General features: G+C 39.3%; 1 protein-coding gene across 13 annotated transcripts in view; it reads left to right on the top strand.

Moving 5' to 3' along the window:
- LOC132830170 (zinc finger and BTB domain-containing protein 7C) overlaps positions 1 to 16050 on the top strand; it is a 243471-nt gene extending 227421 nt beyond the window's left edge. For all 13 annotated transcript variants that reach the window (XM_060848524.1, XM_060847809.1, XM_060847898.1 and 10 more), the window contains 2 exons: positions 495 to 1818; positions 14636 to 16050. In XM_060848524.1, the coding sequence (XP_060704507.1) occupies positions 497 to 1818; positions 14636 to 15272 (1959 nt within the window). In that variant the 5' untranslated portion in view covers positions 495 to 496 and the 3' untranslated portion in view covers positions 15273 to 16050. The remainder of the gene's footprint in view (positions 1 to 494; positions 1819 to 14635) is intronic.
- Positions 16051 to 24636: the final 8586 nt, after the last annotated feature.

Here is a 24636-nt window from a genome sequence, read left to right as displayed (position 1 = left end):
AATATTATGACATTTCAAGTGCTCATCCATGTACTTTTTCAAGGTATTCAATACCTTCCCAGGCAGACCCTACCAACCTTTGGATGAAAAGCTTTTTCTTCAAATCCTCTTTAAACCTCCTAACTTTCACCTTAAATGTATGTCCCTTTGTTATTGACATTTTGACTAAGGGTAACAGCTGCTTTCTACTCACTCTGTCCATGCCCCTCATAATCTTCCACAAATTATACTAATTGTAGAGCTGTTAATAGTCAATAACTACATTATTGTTGTATCACATAATTACTAGTGTAGTGGAAAGCAAAATTGGATGGAAACAGGTGGATATTCCTATGTTCTCATGATGTATATAATCTTTGAGTATGCTATTTCCAACAAAGTGATCCAGGGTGCAGGTTGTTGTGACATGCGAATGCATTAAGTGTGTTTTATTCGGTGTCTGATTTTTTAAAATATTAATTACTAATGAATTATTTTTCATTCTTATTCAACAGACATGGCCAGTACAACTGATGGTCTCATTGGGATCCCATTTCCAGACCATAGCAATGAACTCCTTTGTAGTTTGAATGAACAGAGACGAGATGGTCTTCTCTGTGATCTTATCCTGGTAGTAAAGGATCAGGAATACAAGACCCACAGGTCAATTCTTGCAGCATTTAGCAAGTATTTCAAGACTCTGTTCACCACAGACACCCTTGAAGAGCAACATAATGTTTATCAGATTGATTTTGTGACACCTGAGGCACTTTCTGCAATTTTGGAGTTTGCTTATACATCAACTCTCACTATTAGCAGCTCAAATGTAAAGGATGTTTTAAGTGCAGCACAGCTGCTGGAGATCCAGTGTCTTATCCAAGTATGCGTCGATATCATGGAATCAAGTGATAGGGTAAGTGTTGACAGAACAGGTCCAGGAAAACAATCTATCCAAAATCCTCAAGAAGATCTGCTCAAGGAAAATTACACAGAATCCCCCCAACGAGGTTTTGATGAATTCCCTGAACAAGAACTTAAAGAATCCCATGAAAAGCATTGCAATGGATTCCTTGAACATGGTCACAAAGAGAATCCCCAGCAAGATCTCAAGGAATCTCCCCAACAAGATCTTGAAGAAACCCTTCAAGAGCATGTCAATGAATCAGAGGAAAATTTCCAAGAAGGTGACCATTGGAATAAGGAGTATGATTTTCAGACCAACAAGCTTATAGAAAAGCAATGCACAGAGCTGCCTTGTGAATTCTTAAGTCAATTTACAGTTAATGATCCAGGTGGATGCTTGGGACCTGTTCGTGATTTCTCCTTAGAGTCTCTGTTAAAAGAAGGACTATGTCCTAGAGGAGATTTGCTTAATGGAAGAACTAGTGTGTCTCCACTCAGACCAGGATTCTTTCCTCCCCTCTGGAATGGAGGTTATAGCAGATTTCCCCAGCTTGTACAACACCAAGATGTGGACCAATTACCTCTTAACCTGGTAGTAAAGAAGGAAAAGATCAAGGAGGAGGCCAAGGAGGATCTGCCTTCAACCACAAGTCTTTGTGACTTTTTTAAAGGTATTATGCTGGAAAATAGCCATAATAACCTTGGAACATTAAAGGACTTTAATTCCTATCTAAATATATTAGGTCCATCCTATTTGACAGCAGTGTATCCAACTTGGCCTTTGGAATATGAGAAAAAGATGAGACCCAAGGCATCTCAGCAGTGCCCTATCTGCAATAAAGTGATCCAGGGAGCAGGGAAGTTGCCACGCCATATGCGAACACATACAGGGGAGAAACCATACATGTGCAGTATATGTGAAGTTCGTTTCACAAGGTTAGAAGCAGTTAATTTTTATAATTTTATATTCTCTGTATTGGTAAATGATTATGCAGTAATCTTAATAGATCAGCACTGAGTCAGCATTCAGCACCATATTTCATCTTTTGTGGGGTTATCATAGTATCTTAAAGTCATACATCAAGATTAAATGTGATTTAGTTGTAGCTTAATTTTCTTTATGATGTGGTTAAGGCTTATATATAACATTCTGTGAATGTAATCTGGCATATTCCTTTAATGTTAATACAGGCAAACTTATTGCTGATATTGCAATTCATGTTTTCCCTGCAGGCAAAATACACTGCTGCCTTGACTACCTCACCAAGCAGCTTTGAGATCTGACAACACTTCCCATCTGTAGTGTGTTGTGTAGAGTTCACACCCAGGATCCTGACCACAGACATTAGAAAAACACATTTCAATAATTTCTTCACTCAGCTATGTGACCAAATTCTTCTATTTATCCAATCAACTATTCATCCCAAATTGCTTCATTCAGATGATCCAATAATTTTTGTAGCACTAATTTTTGATTGTTTTATTTGCTTGCTTAGTCCACTTTAATGGACTAATTTAAGCAGAACAAATGTAGACAATAATTAAACAGTCTAGAGCAAAGTCAAGAATAGATTGGGGAAATGTGAAGTTGGAAAGAAGAACAATAGAACTATTATTTAAATGGAGAAAAACTGCAGCAAGCTGCAATAAAGTGACTTGGGAGTACTTATGCACGAAACAGAGAAAACCAGCACTCAAGCGCATCAGGTAGTCAGGAAGGCTAATGGAATTTTGACTCTTTGCTCAAGGAGATTGGAGACAAGAGTAGGGAGGTCTTGCTGCAACTGTACAAGGTGCTGGTGAGACCAGATCTGGAGTACTGTGAGCAGTTTTGGTCCCCTTATTTAGAAAAGATATCATTTAGCTGCAGACAGTTCATAAAAAAGATGATTTCCCCTATATGGAGGGATTCTTGTATAAGCAAAGGCTAAGCAGTTTGGGATTTTACTCACTGGAATTTAGAGGAACGAGAGGTGATCTCATTGAAATATATAGGATTATTAAGGGGACGGCAGAGTTAATGTTGCAAGGATGTTTCCCCACATGGGAGAATCTAGGACCAGAGGACGTAGTCTCAGAATAAATTTAAAACTGAGATGAGAAGGTTGAGAGTCTTTGAAACTCCTTTCCACAGAGAGCAGTGGGTACAAAGTCATAGAGACGCACAGCATGGAAACAGACCCTATCGGTCAAGCTCATCCGTGCTGACCAGATATCCCAACCTAATCTATTCCTGCTTGCCAGCACCCGACCCATATCCTTCCAATCCCTTTCTATTCATATACCCATCCAGATGCCTTTTAAATGTTGCAATTGTACCAGCCTCCACCACTTCCTCTGGCAGCTCATTTCATACACGCAATACCTTCTGCATGAAAAAGTTGCTCCTTAGGTCTCTATCTTTCCCCTCTCACCCTAAACCTATTCCCTCCAGTTCTGGACTCCCCCACCCTATGGAAAAGACTTTGTCCATTTATCCTATTCACGCCCCTCATGATTTTATGAGGTCGCCACTCAGCCTCCGACATGCCAGGAAAATAGCCTATTCAACCTCTCCCTATAGCTCAAATCCTCCAACCCTGGCAACATCCTTGTAAACCTTTTCTGAACTCTTTCAAGTTTCAAAACATCCTTCCGATAGGAAGGAGATCAGAATTGCATGCAATATTCCAAAAGTGGCCTAACCAATGTCCTGCACAGTAGCAACATGACTTCCCAACTCCTGTACTCAATACTCTGACCAATAAAGGAAAGCATACCAAATGTCTGTCACACTCTACTTTCAAGGAGCTATTGGCGTGCACTCTAAGGTCTCTGCTCAGCAACATTCCTTACGACCTTACCATTAAGTGTATAAGTCCTGCTTAGATTTGCATTCCCAAAATGCAGCACCTCACATTTCTCTAAATTAAACTCCATCTGCCACTCCTCAGCCCATTGGCCCATCTGATCAAGATCCCGTTGTAATCCGAGGTAACCTTTTTCGCTTTCCATGGCACCTCCAATTTTGGTGTCATCTGCAAACTTACTAACAAACCCTTGTGTATATTTATGGCTGAGGTGGATTCTTGATCAGTCGGGGAATCAAGGATTTCAGGGAAAGGGCAGGAAAGTGAACATAAGGAATTTCTGATCATGTTGAATGGTGGAGTAGGTTTGAGGGGCTGAATGGCTTACTCAGGTTCTTATTTCTATTGATCTTTTCGTCAACACCGCTTAATATTTTTCAATTGCTCCATTGCCAGTCAAAACATAAAGCTAATCGTATAATAACATGCATACCTGTATATCAAAGGTCATTTGAATATGATTTTAGAATTGCTTTTAGAACTGTCATCATTTCAATAACAATAAATTATATTCATATACGACTTCTAATGTAATGAAATAACCCAATGCACTTCACAGAGGCATGTTGTACCAAATCATGACAGCAAACCACATAATTAATTACATTAGAAACAATTCTAATAAAATTTGCTGAACTGATTATTGGCACTGAAGCGTTATCATAGGAGGAAAACTTAGACAGGTTTTGCCTGTATCTATTGAATTTGAGAAGATCAAGAGGTGATCTTCCTGAAACACATTAGATCTTGAAGTGACCTGAGGGGATTGCTAATGAAAGGATGTTTTCCCTTGTGAGACAGACTAGAACTCAAGAACACAGTTTAAAAATAAGGGGACCTCCCACTTAAGATGGAGATGGGAAGAATCTTTTTCTCTGAGGGTCGTGAGTCTGTGAAACTCTGACCAGAGATAAGTCCTTTTTTTTAAGTTGGAGATAAGTAGTTAAGAACCTGTCCAGGGCGTCACTGGGTATCCGAGGTCATCAAGACAGTGGAGGTGAGGTCACAGTTGGATCAGCCATAATTTAGTTGAATGGTGGATCAGGCTTGAGGGACTGAGTGGCTGTGCGTTATTACCATAATGAGGTAATAATATTTTCTTCACATTCAAACTCTTCAATCGTTAATGGGAAATTTGAAGGATTTTAATTTGTTTCAGCTAGTATTTTAAGTTTCTTAACAAACATAAATTTCTGTATATCTTTATAAATAACATTAAACAAAAAAAAACTAAAGTATGATCTGAAGAAAGGTCATTGAACCATAAACATTAACTCTATTTTCTCTCCACACATGCTGCCAGACTTGCTAATTTTTTCCAGCAATTTCTGATTTTGTTTTTGAAAGAACATAATCTCGTCATCCATTTGGGAACCCTGCAACCTACTGGATTTGATATCAAGTTCAATAATCTTATGGCCTGAGCACCTTCTCCCATGTTCTTAGCCAAACCTCTACATACCTGCCTTGTCATACACATGGGCAGCTGCCACAATCATTCCATTGTCAGCCACGAACAATCCCCATTTGCAGCTATTCATTCTCTCATGCTGACTTTTACCTACTACTTTGTCTGCCCAACTGTTCTTCTCTCTGTCTAGGCACCATTGTTATGTATTGTTTATTCCTGCCCTCACTTCCCATCTATCTCTAGCAATATATACCAACCTTTTCCTAGCTACAAACAGTTCTGAAGAAGTGTTATTGGACCCAAAACTCTGCTTTCACTCCACAAATGCTGCCAGGCCTGCTGAGTTTTTCAGCAATTTCTGATTTTTTTTAATAAATAACAAATTTTCTAAATTCAGTTTTTTAAAAATTAAATTTATTGAATTATTTCATATTGTTTGTGAACATTTGCCTGGGAAGACAATAGGGCATCTTTAAGACAATTTTGCAACTTACAAGTTGCATAACTTTGATTTGTTAAAATCAAATCTCTAAAGTTTGAAAATCTGTTCTTTGCATTTAAAATATGCATGGTTGGCAGTAAATTTTGGTCCATTGCATCCAAGATCTAAGATTATAATCAGTTATTCAAGTAATATAACAAAAGGTCTGTTGTGTCAATTGAAGTTGAGCTGAATTTAGAAAATATTTATTTTTTAAATTGCCATTTTGCTTTGTTACTGCTGAAAGGTGCTTCAGTTTGTATTCAATAATTTACTTTTGTTATCCATATTGAATTATTATCATTCATTGTGCCATTTACTGTTGTGAGTGGGTGACACACATGACTATACTCAGATTAAAAGGATTGAGGAAATGTAAATAGATGCTATTGTGTATTACTATGAAACAAAATGATCAGTTAAATGCATTGAAGCAACTGTGTGGGAATGCTGGAGAAAGTTTTCCATCAACTTGCAGAACTGTTGTTTTTTTATCTAAGTATGCAGTACCATTGACATATTTCTGGCCCTCGAGCCTGCTTCGCCATTCAATAAGATCATGGCTAATCTTTTTGTGAAGTCAGTTCCACTTATCCACACTCTCACCGTATCCCTTTATTCATTTATTGTTCAGAAAAGGTCTATCTTAACTTTATTAACATTTACTGAACTAGCATCAACTGCTTCACTGGTCAAGGAATTCCATAGCTTTACAACCCTCTGGGTGAAGGACTTCCTTCTCAATTCAGTCCTAAATCTGCTCCTTCTAATCTTTGAGTTTATGCCCTCATGTCCTAGTTCACTTGCCTCTCTACTTCTATCTTATCTATTCCCATCATAGTTTTATATGCTTCTATAAGATCCCCCTCAATCTTCTGAATTCCAATTGAGGTAATCCCAGTCTACTCAGTCTCTCCTGATAAGCCAACCTCCTCAACTCCAGAATCAACCTCGTGAATCTCCTCTGCAACCCCTCCAGTGCCAGTACAATCTTTCTCAAGTAAGGAAACCAAAACTCCATGCAGTACTCCAGGTGTGGCCTAACCAGCACCCTGCAACATAACCTCCCTGCTTTTAAACTCAATCCCTTTACCTTCAGCAATGAAGACGAAATCCATTTGTCTTCCTAATTACTTGTTGTATCTGTAGACCAACCTTCTGTAATTCATGCACAAGGACACCCAGGTCCCTCTGCACAGCAGCATACTGCAACTTTTTTACCATTCAAGGAATAATCTTTTTACTGTTACTTCTACCGAAATGGATGACTTCACATTTATTAACATTGTATTCCATCTGCCAGACCTTTGCCCACACACTTAAATTAAGTTCCTCTGCAAAGTTTAACAGTTCTCTGCACACTTTGCTCTGCCACTCATCTTAATATCATCTGCAAACTTTGACACACCATACATGGTCCCTATGCAGAACCCTCATGCAGCACTCTGCAATCTCTCACAGTACAGATATAATGCTACTTTTCATTCTTTCAGCCAAAATGGACAATTGCCCAATTTCCTTTTTTATGCTCGATTTGTTGGATCTTTGCCCACTCACTCAGTCTAACTATATATTTTTGTAACTTCCTTATCTGCTCTTCACAATATATTTTTCTACCTTTGGGTCATCAGCAAATTTTGCAACCATACCTTCATCCCTTCATTGAAATCATTTGTTTAAATTGTAAGCAGTTGAAGTCCTATCACTGACCTCTGTGGCACACCACTTATTACATCTTGCGAACATGATAAAGACCGATTTATGCTTACATTTTGCTTTCTGTTAGCAGGTCAGTCTTCTATCCATGCCAATATTCTATTCCCTACAAAGTCTTTGTGGCAGTTTATCAAATACCTTCTGGACATTTAAAAATAGTACATCCACCAGTTGCTCTTGATTCAAAGCACGTTACTTCTTCAAAGAACTCCAATAAAGAACATAACTTTTCTTCCACAAAACTATATTGACTCTGCCTGATTACCTCTCACTTATCTAAGTACCCTGCTGTAACTTCTTTAATAACAGCTTCTAACATTTTCCCTGCAACAGATGTCAGTTACAGTACAAGAAACTGGCCTACAGTTTCTTGCTTTCCGTCTCTCCCTTTTATTTGAGTCTTTCAATCTAATGGGACTGTCCTCGAATCTAGGGAACTTTGGAAAATTGAAGTCAATGCATTAACTGTCTCACTGGCCGTAACTCTTAAGGTCCAAGGGTGTAGACCCAGGCACATGCCAGGCTGCAGTTTCAACACTTCACTCAATATCACTTCTCTGGCGATTAATGAACCAGATTCTCTTCTCTGGTGATTAATGGCATCTTGGCTGCCTTTGCCTATCTGACTTTTCCAAATGTAGATTAAAATCTCCCATAATTATCACCATGCCTTTCTGACAGTTTTTTTTTGTGCGCTTCATACAGACGTCTTGCCTTTATTATTTCTCATAGCTACCCAAACCATTTCCATTTCTTGGTTTTATGAACTAAAGCTGTTGTGCTAATACCACCATTAACTAACAGAGCCTTCTTTCCCTTAGTTATTGTTCTTCCTAATATTCTTCACTATTTAGGTACCAAGCCATGTCATCTTGCAGTAGTGTCTCTGTAATGGCTACCAAATCTTACATGTTTATTTTTATTTGTGCTCTCAACTTATCTATTTGTTTTTGAATGCTGTGTGCATTCAGGTATGAAGTTTTCACTTTTGTCCTTTTGTTCTTGTTGGGATCTCTAGATTTTTCTGTTGATTTATTCTTAAATGTACTCCCTACTCTTCTACAACAGGCTGTTCATCATTTTTTATCTTAATACTTTCGATTTTGCCTTCTCTCTAGTCTTAGATTTACCACATTTTCCCAGATTTAATTCCTAATCTCGCTATTTAGTTTAAAATTGTCTCTATTTCCTTAATGATACACCTCACAGGACTATTGGATCCAACAGGGTTCAGGTGGAGATTGTCCCAATGATACAGTTCACACTTGCCCATTACCGAAACCAATGCCCCACAAACCAGAACCCATTTCTCCAATACCAGTCTTTGAGTCATTTCTCTAATTTGATTTTCTTTATACCATGGTAATCATCCAGAGACCTCTGAAGTTTGCTTCTTAATGTGATGCTTCCTCCTCCTCACACTGTGCGGAAACATTGAAAGGAGCAGGAGAAGGCAATACAGTTCTTTGAATCTGCTCCACCATTAAATATGATCATGGCTGATCTCAAAGCCATATTCCTGTTTTTTTCTCTTATACCCCTTGATACCTTTAACATCTAAAAATTTATCAATACCCTTCCTGATTGTACTCAGTTACTGGCCTGCAAAGTCTTCTGAGATAGTGAATTCCAGAGGTTGACCACCTTCTCAGTGAAGAAATGTTTCCTCATCTCAGACCGAAATAGTCTACTCTATATCCTGAGGCTGGGATCCCTGGTTCTAGATTCTCCAACTAGGGAAAACATACTGTCTACATTCCAGTCTGTCTAAGCCTGTTAGAATCTTAATTCAATCATATCCCTTCTCATTCTAGTGAATACAGCCCAATTGAACAAATCTCTCCTTGTATGACAGCCCTGCCACTCACGATATCGGCCTACTGAACCTTCTCTAGTATTTCTATGGCAAATATATTCTCTCTTAGGAAGACAATACTCCAGGTGCAGTATTACATAGGCCCTATGTAACTACATTGAGACATCCCTACTTCAGAGCTCAAATCTTCTTGCAATGACTTTGTCTAATCCTGCTATGGCTTTCCAAAAGTTCTACCCTTGTGCCTGTTATAATAGACTGTAGCATTTCCCTGTTACTGATGTTAGAAAGACAGAGACAACCTATAGTGGTATAACCTAAGGATCACCATGCCTCAAGGGGGGGGGGGGGCGGGGGGGGAAACGGGGGTAGGTTGAGGAGGAGAGTCCTTCATAGTAACCTCAGCCAGTAGTGGGAATTGAACCCACACTGCTGGCATTAATCAACATTGCAAGCTAGCCATCCAGCCAACTGGACTAACCAACCCCATATTTAATTTTGATAAATTAATTAAATCTCAACTCTGGAATGGTTTCGATCCAGCTGACTATACTATACACTAGTACCACTACATTCCTTTTGTTTCACTAATTCAGCTGGCTTCTTGTACTATGGTCAATCCACTCTTATCCAAACAGCCTATTGGACAAGTGCAAAGGCTGAGACTGTTGCAGTTCTGCTTTTGGGGCCCCTAATCTGCTGTCCCTAAACTGACCAGATCTGAGAGGAAATTTAAACCATAACTTGAATGTGTTAATGTTACAGAACTGATAGAGTGGAAAAAGGGTTGGGTTTTTGCAAATGTCAACAATAATAAATGCAATCAAATGCATGTTGCAATTATTTTTCAGTGACTCCTGAAAACAAATCATGTCTTTAAGTGAGTGGTGCTCATTATTCATTTATAATGGCTAGCTGTTCCAAAGTTAGAACAGTAAAGTATAAAACAAATACAACTTTGAGCTAATAGACAATAGGTGCAGGAGCAGGCTATTCTGCCCTTCGAGCCTGCATCACCATTCATTATGATCATGGCTGATCATCCTCAATCAGTATCCTGTTCCTGCCTTATCTCCATAACCCTTGATTCCACTATCCTTGAGAACTCTATCAAACTCTTTCTTAAACGAATCCAGAGACTGGGCCTCCACTGCCTTCTGGGGCAGAGCATTCCACACACCCACCACTCTCTGGGTGAAGAAGTTTCTCCTCATCTTTGTCCTAAATGGCCTACCCCTTACTTTTAAGCTGTGTCCTCTAGTTCGGGACTCACCCATCAGCAGAAACATGTTTCTTGCCTCCAGAGTGTTCAATCCTTTCATAATCTTATACATCTCAATCAGATCCCCTCTCAGTCTTCTAAACTCAAGAGTATACAAGCCCAGTCGCTTCAATCTTTCAACATAAGATAGTCCCACCATTCTAGGAATTGACCTCGTGAACCTACGCTACACTCCCTCAATAGCCAGAATGTCTTTCCTCAAATTTGGAGACCAGAACTGCACACAATATTCCAGGTGCGGTCTCACCAGGGCCCTGTACAGCTGCAGAAGAACCTCTTTGCTTCTATACTTACCCCTCTTGTTATGAAGGACAGCATGCTATTAGCTTTCTTCACTACCTGCTGTACTTGCATGCTTGCCTTCATTGACTGGTGTACAAGAACACCCAGATCTCTTTGTACTGTCTTTTACCTAACTTGACTCCATTTAGGTAGTAATCTGCCTTCCTGTTCTTGCCACCAGAGTGGATAACCATACATTTATCCACATTAAACTGCATCTGCCATGCATCCGTCCACTCACCTAACCTGTCCAGGTCACCCTGTAATCTCCTAACATCCTCCTCACATTTCACCCTGCCACCCAGCTTTGTATCATCAGCAAATTGCTAATGTTACTATTAATACCATCTTCTATATCATTAATATATATTGCAAAAAGCTGCGGTCCCAGCACTGATCCCTGCGGTACCCCACTGGCCTGCCAATTCGAAAGGGAGCCGTTTATCACTACTCTTTGATTCTTGTCAGCCAACCAATTTTCAATCCAAGTCAGTATTTTGCCCCAAATACCATGCGCCCTAATTTTGCTCACTAACCTCCTATGTGGGACTTTATCAAAGGCTTTCTGAAAGTCCAGTCACTACATCCACTGGATCTCCCTTGTCCATCTTCAGAGTTACATCCTCAAAAAATTCCAGAAGATTAGTCAAGCATGATTTCCCCTTCATAAATCCATGCTGACTCTGACCTATCTTGGTACTCCTATCCAGATGTGTCATAATTTCATCCTTTATTATAGACTCCAACATCTTTCCCACCACTGAGGTCAGACTAACTGGTATATAATTTCCTGCTTTCTCTCTTGCTCCTTTCTTAAAAAGTTGTACAACATTAGCCATCCTCCAATCCGCAGAAACTGATTCTGAATCTATCGAACTCTGGAAAATAATCACCAACGCATCCACAATTTCTAGAGCCACCTCCTTCATTACCCTGGGATGTAGACCATCAGGCCACGGGGACTTATCAGCCTTCAGACCTAACAGTCTCTCCAACGCAAATTCCTGGCAAATATAAATTCCCTTCGGTTCAGGTCTTTCAGCCACTGTTACCTCTGGGAGATTGCTTGTGTCTTCCCCAGTGAACACAGATCTGAAGTACCAATTCAACACTTCTGCCATTTCTTTGTTCCCCGTAATATTTTCCCTGTTTCTGTCTTCAAGGGCCCAATTTTTGTCATAACCATTTTTTTCCCTTTCACATACCTAAAAAAGCTTTTACTATCCTCCTTTATATTTTTGGCCAGTTTACCTTCATACCTCATTTTTTCTCTGCGTATTTCCTTCTTAGTAATCCTTTGTTGTTCTTTAAAAGTTTCACAGTCCTCCGTTTTCCCACTCATCTTTGCTATGTTATACTTTTTCTCTTTTGACTTTATATGTTTCTTAACTTCCCTCGTCAACCATTGCCACCCCTGCCTCCTCCGAGGATCTTTCTTCCTTTTTGGAATGAACTGATCCTGTATCTTCTACATTATACACAGAAATATCTGCCATTGTTCCTCCACTGTCATCCCTGCTAAGGTATTGCACCATTGAACTTTGGCTAGCTCCTCCCTCATAGCTCTATAGTTCCCTTTATTCAACTGAAATATTGTCACTACCGATTGTACCCTCTCCCTTTCAAATTGCAGATTGAAGCTTATTGTATTATGGTCACTACTTCCTAATAGCTCCTTCACTTCGAAATCCCTGATCAATTCTGGTTCATTGCACAATATCAGATCCAGAATTGCCTTCTCTCTGGTAGGCTCCAGCACCAGCTGTTCAGAGAATCCATCTCAGAGGCACTCCACAAAGTCTATTTCTTGAGGTCCAATACGATCCTGATTCTCCCATCTACCTGCATGTTGAAATCCCCCATAACAACTGTAGTAACATCTTTGCCACTGGCCAATTTCAGCTCCTTATTCAACTTACACCCTACATCCATACTACTGTTTGGAGGTCTGTAGATAACTCCCAAGAGGGTCTTTCTACCCTTAGAATTTCTCAGCTCTATCCACACTGACTCTACATCCCCTGATTCTAGTTCCCCCGCGCAAGGGACTGAATATCATCCCTTACCAACAGGGCCACCCCACCCCCTCTGCCCGTCAGTCTATCCTTACGACAGCACGTATAGCCTTGAATATTTATTTCCCAGGCCCTGTCCACTTGAAGTCACGTCTCAGTTATCCCGACAATATCGTAGCTGCCAATTTCCAAAAGAGCCTCAACCTCATCAATCTTATTTCTAGTACTTAGTGCATTCGTATATAGTATTTTTAATTTGTTACTGCCCTCACCCTTCCTATCAACTTCTATTTCACTCAACCTTACGGCATGATCCCTTTTTGAGTTTTCTGCTTCATTGATACCGTTGTCTTTCTTGACTTCCCTTGTTCTAACTTTCCCTTCAATTTCTTTCTTAAACGTCCAGTTTGTCCCCTCCCTAGTTTAAACACAGCTATGTCGCAGTAGCAAACCTGCCTGCGGTTGTACATCAATTGAAGCTTTGGGTGGCACCTGCCTGTAATTGTACTTAGTACAAAAAATACTGTAAAGAATTTTTCATTGAAGCTTACAAGTGTGAGATCTTTTCTGCTTTTGAGCATGTGCAAGCTCGATTGTTTTGACTGCCAAATACTTCCATTTGTGGCACTGCTAAGACTCCAGCTAGTGTTTTATTTTTATTTGGGTTGCAAGCCACCAAATTTTAGCTTCCTTTGCCAAAAGCCAAATTAATCACCTTTCTTCCCCAACATATTTCCCTCAGCCCAGCCGCAGTTTAGAATGATGCAGGGATTCAATTGCCTCATCAGCTGAGGTCACCATGGAAGTCCTGCCTTCTCAACCTTTCCTGAGATAACTAATGACCTTCAGGTTAAACTCACTATCAGTTGTCTTTCTATCTGACAGTGTGGCAGAATGACAAGCTTGACATTTATTATATAATTTTATATCTATCATGTCGACTGGACTGTTTCCTCTATTGGATGTAGCTCATTGATCCATTGCTGCTTCCCTAAAGTTGAAACGGCATTTACATTTTGTTTCCTCCAAAGGGACACCTGAATATTGGAATATCTTCATTTTAACTATTCCAAGTGATGCTTCTGAATTGCAATAACACATACTAGTCCTCAATAAAGTTCACAAATAGACTTGAGTCAAATTTGGAGACTGCAAACTATTTGGGTTACCGGCTTTTACCTCTTGTCAGCAAACCTTTTTTCGGTAATAAAGATAATTTGGTTGGTAGGACTTTGACTTTTAGATGAGAAGGTTGATGGTTAGAGCCCCATGAAACTTGAGTACATAATTTAGGCTGGTAGTCCAGTACACACTGAAGAACTACTGTATCCTTCTTTGAATAAAATCCAAGACTAAATCCTCATCTGCCACTTCCTGTTGTTCATGAAGATGCTAAATTTCATTTGCACTGTTCAAAGAAGAACAGGAGGTTGCTTCTGTGCATTGCCTTGACCTTTCATTAGGATTTTGCTTGTGCAGAGTAGATGTTATTTGGGTACAATACATTAACCTGACCTATGGGATTTAGATCATATTCTTCTCTGATAAAAGTAAGATGCTCAAACTATTTGCGACAGTACCAACTTGTACAACTCAAAATTGAAGGGAATAAATTTTTAACACTCATCAGTTGAAATGTGCTGAGTGAAACACTTTAGAACCCTATGTTCTGCAGATCATTTTGATGAGTATCCAATTCTGCTCAGTATCCAATGTGAAAAGCTTTTCACTTTGACTTACTGGACAGCAATTGGTGGGGGAGGAGCTCTCTCACGAGGATTGAAGATACTGTAGAAGCGTATAGTTATCTAAGCTAAAATAATTTGGCTCAGTCAACACAGACCATGTTCTAATACACTGCATTTCCCTCTGTGATGTCATGTTATTTCCTCTGTTTTCAGACAAGACAAGCTAAAGATTCACATGCGCAAGCATACCGGGGAGAGACCTTACACATGTATTCATTGCAATGCCAGGTTTGTGCACAACTATGACTTAAAGAATCACTTACGGATACACACAGGAATCCGTCCATACCAATGTGTACATTGCTACAAGAGTTTCACTCGTTCTGACCATCTGCACAGACACATCAAGAGGCAGAGTTGTCGCCTGCCAAGACCTCGTCGGGGCCGCAGACCTGCTGCCTGGCACTCTGCTAGCCTCCTCTATGCACAGGGTGGCCCATCTCAGAGCGCACATTCCAATGAAAATAGCACCAGTATCCCACCAAGACAAGAGGATAGGCTTCTAAATGCAAACAAGTTCGATCCAGGCAACACAGGGAAGAACTTCCATGGAAATGTTCAAAATTCCAAGATCTTCTTGAATGAAGCAGCAGTAAAGGAAAGAGAAAACCCCACACCTAGTATGTTGAATGGAAACCATATCATAGATGAAAGGGACAGAAGCATCTTTGCTTTTACCCTGTCTCACAACAATACTTTTTCTCATCTACCCCAACAATACTATTCAACAAGTGATCCATGGGGCATGCAATTTAACCCTATGCCATCTATTCAGGAGGCAAGTAATTAAAGAAATAAAAGGGTGACAAAAATGATAATTATTGACTTGCACAAAGAAATGTCATTCTATAGTTTGATGTGTACTTTCTGAAGATGAAAATGAAACTAAATCCACGTTGAACTTTACGTGTTAAATTTGTATTAATAGCTTTGGATAAATAATTTTACAGACCATTGAATGATCTTGAAGTTGATCTATTATATAAAGTAAATGTATTTAAACAAAACAAAATCCAAAGAAGTTGCGTACTGTAGCCTACACAAACTTGAAATAGTTTTCCTTTGCTGATGTTTTGTGGGAGAAGTGTTGTAATTATTTTTCTACTATAATGTACTTCTTATGACTCTTTTTTCTTCAGTAACTCTGACAAGTTTGCTAGGGCATTAAAAAGGGTAACAACATTAGCCCAGTTATTGAAGTAAATATCAAGGTTTTCTCATTGGTGTATCATTGGTTAAGTTACTAGATTTGTGTCTGGTTTTATTTATTTAACTAAAAATACCCACAGGTTAGTCAGAAATTTGTAAATGAAGGAATTGGATTATTTCTGATTATAAATGGCTAATATTTGAACATTTTATTGTATTTCTATATGTATTCACCTGTGCAAATATCTTCTCCCTATTCCACTGTAGGGGAACTATACTTTGTAATTTAAATTAATATTTAATCTCATTACTACAATCACTAAAATGGTGTATTTTGAACTCGTATTTTTCAAACTGTGGATAATAAGAACAAGATTTGGCCAGTCAGCTGTTTAGCCTGGTGTAACTGTTTAATTAAATCATGGCTGATCTCCACCTTGACTCCATTTTACTGCCTTTGTTCTATGTATCTTGATATCATCCTCAGCAAAGATTTATTGCTCTCAGTATTGAAAAGATCAGTTGAGCCAGTGTCCATTTAGTTGGAGCTGATTACAGGTTTCCACCACATGATGTGTGACCAGCGCTTTTGATCTCACGTTTTACATGCCCTTAAGCTAATCTTAAGATTATTCCTACTCTGCATTTCCTCACCCAAGGGAAGTTAATCTGTATGAACAGTATTAAATCCTTTAATTATATTAGATCACTCTGGAAAAATTAAAATTTCAAGACAGTATAAGCCACATTTAAGCAAACTCTCCTCATAATTCAACCCTCTAAATCCTGGAATCATGTGTGCAGTTTTGGTCTCCTTTTCTGAGGAAGGATGCTCTTGCTCTAAAGGAGTGCAGTGGAGGTTTACCAGGCTGATTCTAGGAATGCTGGGACTGACATATGAGGAGAGATTGACTGGGTTAGAACGGTTTTCACTGGAGTTCAGATGAATGAAGGGAGATCTCATAGAGACTTATAAAATTCTAACAGGACTACATGCAAGGAGGATGTTCCCAATGTCCAGAACTAAGGATCACAGTCTGAGGATTCAGGGTGGACCATTTAGGACAGAGATGAAGAGACATTTCTTCACCCAAAGAGTGCTGAGCCTTTGGAATTCAGAGATTGATAGACTCTTGACGTCACGAGGAATTAAGGGCTACGGGGAGAATGCTGGTAAGTGGAGTTGAAATGCCCATCAGCCATGATTGAATGGCGGAATGGACTCGATGGGCCGAATGACCTTACTTCCACTCCTATGTCTTATGGTCTTATTACCACAGGAGGTAGTTGATGCCAAAACATTTAATGTATTCAAGAGGCGACTAGATATTCCACTTGGGGTGAATCGGATCAAAGGTTATTGGGAAAAAGCAGGATTAGGTTACTGAGTTGGACAATCAGCCATGATCATGATGAATGGCAAAGCAGGCTCGAAAGGCCAAATGGCCTACTCCTGCTCCTCTCTTCTATGGTTCTATTTTTCTATTCTGGTGAATGTGAGCTGTTCTCCCTCCAAACATATCTTTCTTGAGGTTTTGTTAAAAGATTGAGACGAAGTTTAAAGCTGTTACTGCTATCCAACAGAACAAGATTTCTAAACTTAAAGTCTTCACTTACAGAATGATTTGTAAAGAATATTACACACAGCAATATGAAGGCTGATGGAGACCTCATTTTATGATTGCTGGAGCCAAGCTCTAGGATGGTCAACCACCAACCTTTATCTATCTTCCTATGACAATCACATCATTTTATCTTTTGCTGCCTCTTTCTCTATCACAGTCTTTATCCTGGTTTTCATCAGGTGCCATGAATTCAACATTTTGAAAGCTTACTGTCTTGTGGTACTAATCAACGAAAGGTTCTGCAGTACAGTTTCAGTGCATAACACAACTTTATCTTTTTCTGTACTTTTAAATAGATAAACATATTGTTGTCCACCAGATAGACGTATCCATTTAAAGGTTAGCACTTACTAAACTATCCTAACAGTCAAGAATCAATCTTCTATATTTGACTGCGTTTATGACATTTTCCAAATGCTACCAGTTTCAGTACATTTCTTGAACTATCTTTTAGTTGTAAAATTGAAAATGCAAGATAAACATAACTCCACCTAACAGTTTCTCTAACAGTCACTGACCAAAACTGAATGCAGTCCACCAAGTAGAGTTAAGGCAGTGTACAGCTCATGTATGAATTCCATGACTTTAAGATAATTACACACCTTTTATTTACATTTTGATTACTTTTTTGTATACACGCAAGATTTTGTTATTTGTTCATATGGGAAATTCCTTTATGCTGTGTTTTTCACCATAAGAACAATTCTGATGTGTTTTTCTACATGTGGATGAGCTCACACTGTCTGCATTGAACTTCATCTGTCACAGTCTGTTTATTGATCTAACCAACCCTTTGTAATGTATTGCTGCCTATCACAATTTACTCTGCCTAAAATAATGAATATAATGCTTACAAGAATGGAACTCTAAGCAAGTGTTCTTCATTTTAGTTTTAAGACTCAGTTTGACTGTTTATTTGTATGAAAGTGCAATATCACATTTACTAATTCCCAATGATTAGAGAAAAATTTGGAGAACATTCAGAGAAAGAGATTGCGAGTGTTACCATGTACAAAATGAACATGACGTTTTTTGTGATTCATGTGTGGACACCACAATGGATCATAGAATGCTATGGTACAAAAGAAAGTGACTTGGCCTTTCAAGCCTCTGACAAGACTTCTTCACATAACAACTAGTGAACCTCAGGCTTTTTATGCTCCTATGCTGTTTTGACAGTCCTTTTTTATGTAACTATGTAATTCTCTTTTTGAAGAATTTCTGGATATTGCTTCAGTAATAGTTTGTGACAAGAATTCTAATTTCCAATCATTCTCTGTGCAAGAGGTACTTTCTGTAATAGTGTTATCCTTCATGTGAATCATATCTCCTCATAATGCTTGTGAATAGATCTCTTGACGGCAATAGGAAGTGCAGAATTTGAAATATACCCTCCCCTTCATTTCTCCAACTATACTCTCAAAGATGTTTTTGCATTCTTCCAATACATTATTTTTCTTTACTCCTAGCTCCTGAAATAAAATCTTCCTCAAAAAAAAATTAAATTATCCAATTATTTTGAAACTCCCTCACTAACAGCACAGTGAATGTTATTAGATAAGGATACCAATGTGCAAGAGTGGCTCACCACCACATTTTCAAGAAATAGAAACATAGAGAATAAGAGCAGGTATAGGCCCTTCAAGCCTGCTCTGCCATTCAATGTGATCATGGCTAATCATCCAACTCAATACGCTATTCATTATTTCTCCCCATCTCCTTTCTCCCTTTAACCTGAAGAACTATATTTAACTCCTTGAAAACATTCAATGTTTTGGTTCCAACTATTTTCAGTGTCAGAGAATTTCACAGGCTCATCACTCTCTGGCTAAAGACATTCCTCCTTATCTCAGTCAAAAATGGCCTACACCAAGTCCCAAAACTGTGACCCCAGCTCGGGGCTCCTCAGTCATTGGAGACATTCTTCCTGCCTTTATCATGTCTAGTTCTGTTAGAATTTTTCTAGGCTTCTATGAGATAAACAATAAAATGTCAATCTTGCTATTAATGGGAGCAATAACAAGAATAGGCCATTCAGCCCATCAAACTTGTTCAGCCATTTAGTATGATCATGGCTGATGCTCACATCCAATGAAGAAAAATTGTCAAACTCAGACCAAAATGTAACATATAAGATGCTTGTTCCTATCTAACAATAACTGCCCTTATTAAAAACTGAAAACTTCCTACATTGGCTATCCATAATGATTACACAGTGATCTCCATGATGCAAAGCCAGAAATCTCCAAAAGGGAATGGTTTACAATCCTGTGAACATGAACATCTAAGTTATAATCCAAGTTTTTATTAATTATGGTTGTCCTGAAAAGCTTAAAAATTAGGAAATTCTTTTATCCAAAGATTTCAATACATGTCAATATTTTAAACATATTTGGAGATGCTGGTGTTGGAATGGGATGGACAAAGTTGAAAATCACACAACACCAGGTTATAGTCCAACAGGTTTACTTGGAAAGCTAATGCTTCCAAATAAACCTGTTGGACTACAACCTGGTGTTGTGTGATTTTTAACTTTAAACATATTTGTTATTTTAGTTTTGTTTAATTATAATCTTAATTTCAGATTTGGCTGCAGTTCTTTCAATGTCTTTGAGCATAGATGGCACACAGGGTGATATTGTGGACACCACATAATGATTAAATCAGTACAAACTAAAGTTTTCTTCAGAATGGACTCCAGCTGTTCGAGAAGGCAACCTCCAGGGCAGCTAAGTATGAGTAATGCTGGCCCAGCCATGAATGATGGCAGCTAACATTTTTACAACATTGGACTAATGGAAAAGGGAGCTCAAGTATGTTTGTCTAAAGTGAACAAATTAACCTTAAAAAAAAGGACAGAATCTTATAAAGGTTTGAGCAAAATGGCAATGATGAAATGTGTGGCAGAATCGGATAGGAAAGTCAGTGCAGTCTATCTCGATGTCAGGAATAACTCTCAGTATTTTTTAAGCTTTTCACAAGTGGTGTGGTGAATTTCCTGCTAGGCAGTAGTGAATTGTCAATCAAGGGGGAATTATTCTTGTTAAATGACTTATTAACCACCCAACTTGCCTCATTCATATTCCGCTTCCTATCTTATCAAATGCACTAAACAAGCTAGACATCAGGTAAACTGAATGTAGAAAGCAGAAGGGAGCTAACCACTTACTCCAAATGACCTCTATGTTGGAAAGCAGGCAGACCATGGGCACCAGCTACTTGCACAAACATTAGCATCTGATATGTGTCAGCCTCCAACAAATTGCATGATACATCTCCGATCCACATACAGGCCATTTCTGTACTTTAGGCCACACCAAAGACTATCATTGCAGCTGCAAGGACATAAACGTGCAGAAAATAAGAGCAGCAGTTAGCTATTCAAGCCTGCTGCACCATTCATTATGATCATGGCTGATCATTCAACCATTCCTACTGTTTCTTTTAATTCCTTTAGCGTCAAGTTCTTCATCCAACTCCTTCTCGAAATCATACAATGTTTTGGCCGCAATTGCTTTCTGTGGTAGAAAATTCCACAGACTCTGGGTGAAGAAAATTTCTGCTCATCTCAATCATAAATGGTTTACCTCATGCCCTCAGACTGTGATAACTGGTTCTAGACTCCTCTGCCATTGAGAAAGTCCTTCCTGTCCCAACTCTGTCCAGACCTGTTAGAATTTTAAAGGTTTCTATAAGATCTCAACTCATTCTTCTGAACTCCAATGAAAATAATCCTAACTGATTCAATCTTCCTTCAATCATCAGTTCCATTCTCACAGGATAATGGTAAATGCATCTGGTAAACCTTCGCTGCACTTTCTCTAATGTAACAACATTCTTCCTTGAGTAAGGAGGCCAAACTGCACAGAATGTTCCAGGTGTGGTCTCGAGGAGAAAGTGAGGTCTGCAGATGCTGGAGTATCAGGGCTGAAAATGTGTTGCTGGAAAAGTGCAGCAGGTCAGGCAGCATCCAAGGAACAGGAAATTCAACGTTTCGGGCATCAGTTTCCTGATGAAGGGCTTATGCCCGAAACGTCGAATTTCCTGTTCCTTGGATGCTGCCTGACCTGCTGCACTTTTCCAGCAACATATTTTCAGCTCAGGTGTGGTCTCACCAAGGCTCTGTATAATTGCAGCAAAACATCCTTGCTGCTATCTTTGAATTCTCCTGTGATGAAGGCCAACATGCCATTTGCCGCCTTGACTGCCTACTTAATTTTGGTGTCTAATGTTTGAGGTAACCCAGGTCTTGTTCCACTTGCCCTCTCTCAATTAATAGCTAATCAGAGAATAACTCCAGACTCTACTTGCTGTTATTGTACACATTCACTCTGAGCCTACCTGGATGTCACAACATCCCTGACTTACATTGCCTTTTTGTGCTTCTCCCTCTCAGCCAGAGAGAGAAGGCTCATGTTGCTTTTGGTTGGCTATGCCATTTATTGCAAACACAAAGGAATGAAACTTGTCATGGTTCTCAGCAGCCCTCAGTCATGTTGTTGGGGATAGCCTTCACTCACCGTAAAATCTCTTCAAATGGTATTCCTTGTTAAACGAGATGCTACCATGTTTCTTAATGGTGTGTTAAGTTCATATTACCCGCAGAACACCCTCTCTCAACCTGAAATCCAATTTTATATTTGTGGAAGACATTTTCATTGTAATTTAAAGGAAATAGTAAAATATTGTTTACGATATTTCATCTTTAACCTTAATTCCATTTCATTCACTTTGCTGCTGTAACATTTATAATTAAAAGTAAAATGTCAGGCTTCAGGTCACTATCTGTGAGAATATTATATGACTGGTTGCTTACCTTGCTTAATGACAACACTTTTGATCCAAACCTGGAGATTCCCTTGGCAAGGTACCAGACTTCAATTAATGTTGGGCAAAGGAAAATCAATGTCAAAGAGATGAATCAACTTTTTATGGGCAGCTTCCTTAAAGTTTAGAAGTGGGTGCTATATCTTTGCCACTGAACACAATATCCAGACCAATGTCATTGGAGGAGGGTAGTTCAACATTCAGCTAACAAAACTGTAGTTCCAAATTTGTTCCAAAAAAATCCCTTCAGAATAGTGATGTTTTACTGAATGGACACTGTCAGTTTTTAGTCAAACTGTTCAAATATATAATTACACCTCTGAGAGATGAGACTTGAATCCAGGCCTTCTCCCATAGAGGTAAGTGACACTATCACTACACCACAAGAATTCTAAGAGATTGTTTGTATTCTTAATTTATTTGTTCTTTCATGTGGACATTCATATGGCAAGGCCAGCATTGTTACCAATTCCTAAATCATGTCCCCTATTTCTTCCAGTTTTTTTTCCATCACTCCCATCACTTTTCTCTTGAAGTGCTCTCTTAGTTGAATATATGTTCTTGGATTTTCATGCCAGAACTTCTTTCAGTTACATAGAATCACATAATATATACAACACATAAACGTGCCATTCAGCCCAATCAGTCAGTGTATACAGTCCATTTCTGCCTCCTCTCACACCCAGAATCTACACCTCTAAACTAGTACCTGACTGTCAAAATCTCAATCTAACATTTATTTCCTCTATTGTGGTTCTGTTCGCCGCGCTGGGAGTTTTTGATGCAAACGTTTCGTCCCCTTTCTAGGTGACATCTTCAGTGCTTGGGAGCCTCCTGTGAAGCGCTTCTGTGCTGATTCCTCCGGCGTTTATACTGGTTTGAATCTGCCGCTTCCGGTTGTCAGTTGCTGTCCGCTGCAGTGGTCAGTATATAGGGTCTAGGTCGATGTGTCTGTTGATAGAATTCGTATCCACGAATTCTATCAACAGACACATCGACCTAGACCCTATATACTGACCACTGCAGCGGACAGCAACTGACAACCGGAAGCGGCAGATTCAAACCAGTATAAACGCCGGAGGAATCAGCACAGAAGCGCTTCACAGGAGGCTCCCAAGCACTGAAGATGTCACCTAGAAAGGGGACGAAACGTTTGCAACAAAAACTCCCAGCGTGGCGAACGGAACCACAACAACGAACACCCGAGCTACAAATCTTCTCACAAACTTTGAATTTATTTCCCCTATATTCAAGTAAATGGAATAAATCCAGAACCAAATGAGAGGATACCACTTAGTTTGCAAAACATTGTTATGTGAAAGGCCAAACACTCCACCAGAACGTAGCTGAGGCTACAAACAATTGGATAGTGGCATCGAATAGTAAACTGGCAAAGGTCAGCCCTACTAACAATCTGTAAGTTTACTCTAATTAAACAGTTACTCCAATGGACCAACAACAAAACCAACAAAGATATTTTTTTTTAAAACGTCAATATAAACTGAACTTGACAGACCTTTATGCCTTCTATAAAAACATAAGGAATAGGAATATGAGAAGACCATTCGGCCCCTTGAGTCTGTTCCAACATTCAATATGATCATACTGACTTGACACACATTCACATTCACTTTCCTGCCCTTTTGCCATAACCCTAGATTTCCCTACTGATCAAGAATCTATCTATCTATCTTAGCCTTAAATATAGGGCACTGCCACCCCCCCTCCATTCCCACCCCTCCCCCCCACCCCCAACTTTTGTACTCCAGACCCTTAGATATAAAAGTAGAGAGGCAGGAAGCTGGAAGAATACAGCAAGCCAGGCAGCATCAGGAGGTGCACAAGTTGATGTTTTGTGTGTAACCTTTCTTCAGGACAAGGGATTGGTGTAGGGGGAACTGGAGATGAAGGGTTTAGCGGGGCAGGGTGGTGAAGTGGGGACAGGTAGAGCTGGTTAGTCAATCGGAGGAATGAATCCGGTTAGTGGCAGGGGGGAAATGAAGGGAGGAGGAGGGACTGGGAAGGGAGTCAAAGATGGGAAGGGGAGTTATTTGAAATTGGAGAACTCAATGTTAAGTCCTCCGGGCTGTAGGCTGTCCAGGAGGAAGATGAGGTGTTGTTCCGCCAATTTGCTGCTTGGTTCACTGTGGCAATGGAGAAGGCCAAGGACAGTCATGTCAGAAAGGGAATGGGAAGTGGAATGAAAATGGGTGGTGGCTGGGTGGTCCGGTCTCCTCCATTGCCACATGAACCAAACCACACATTAGAGGATTATGTTTGATTAAACTAGGTGTATTCATCCCTGCTCCCAAGAGCAGGGCAAGTCCTTTGTCATCTTTGTATCTGGATAGACATGTTTACTGTATATTTTGATGATGTTTATTTGGTTTGATGTTGATATTGATACATTTTTGTAACCTGTAAATACTTGAGTCAAACTATTACGATATCAGCTAATATACTGAATGAGTAATTAGGCATTTCAGTGAATTGAAGTACAGAGTTAATTTTTAAAAAAAATTTTACTGTTCCTAGTTTCCCACCTCCTATTCT

The sequence above is a fragment of the Hemiscyllium ocellatum genome, chromosome 1, assembly GCF_020745735.1.
Source record: "Hemiscyllium ocellatum isolate sHemOce1 chromosome 1, sHemOce1.pat.X.cur, whole genome shotgun sequence".
Lineage (NCBI taxonomy): Eukaryota > Metazoa > Chordata > Chondrichthyes > Orectolobiformes > Hemiscylliidae > Hemiscyllium > Hemiscyllium ocellatum.
The sequence above is the reverse complement of the archived record's forward strand: the minus strand, read 5'-3'. Positions and strand labels throughout refer to the sequence as shown.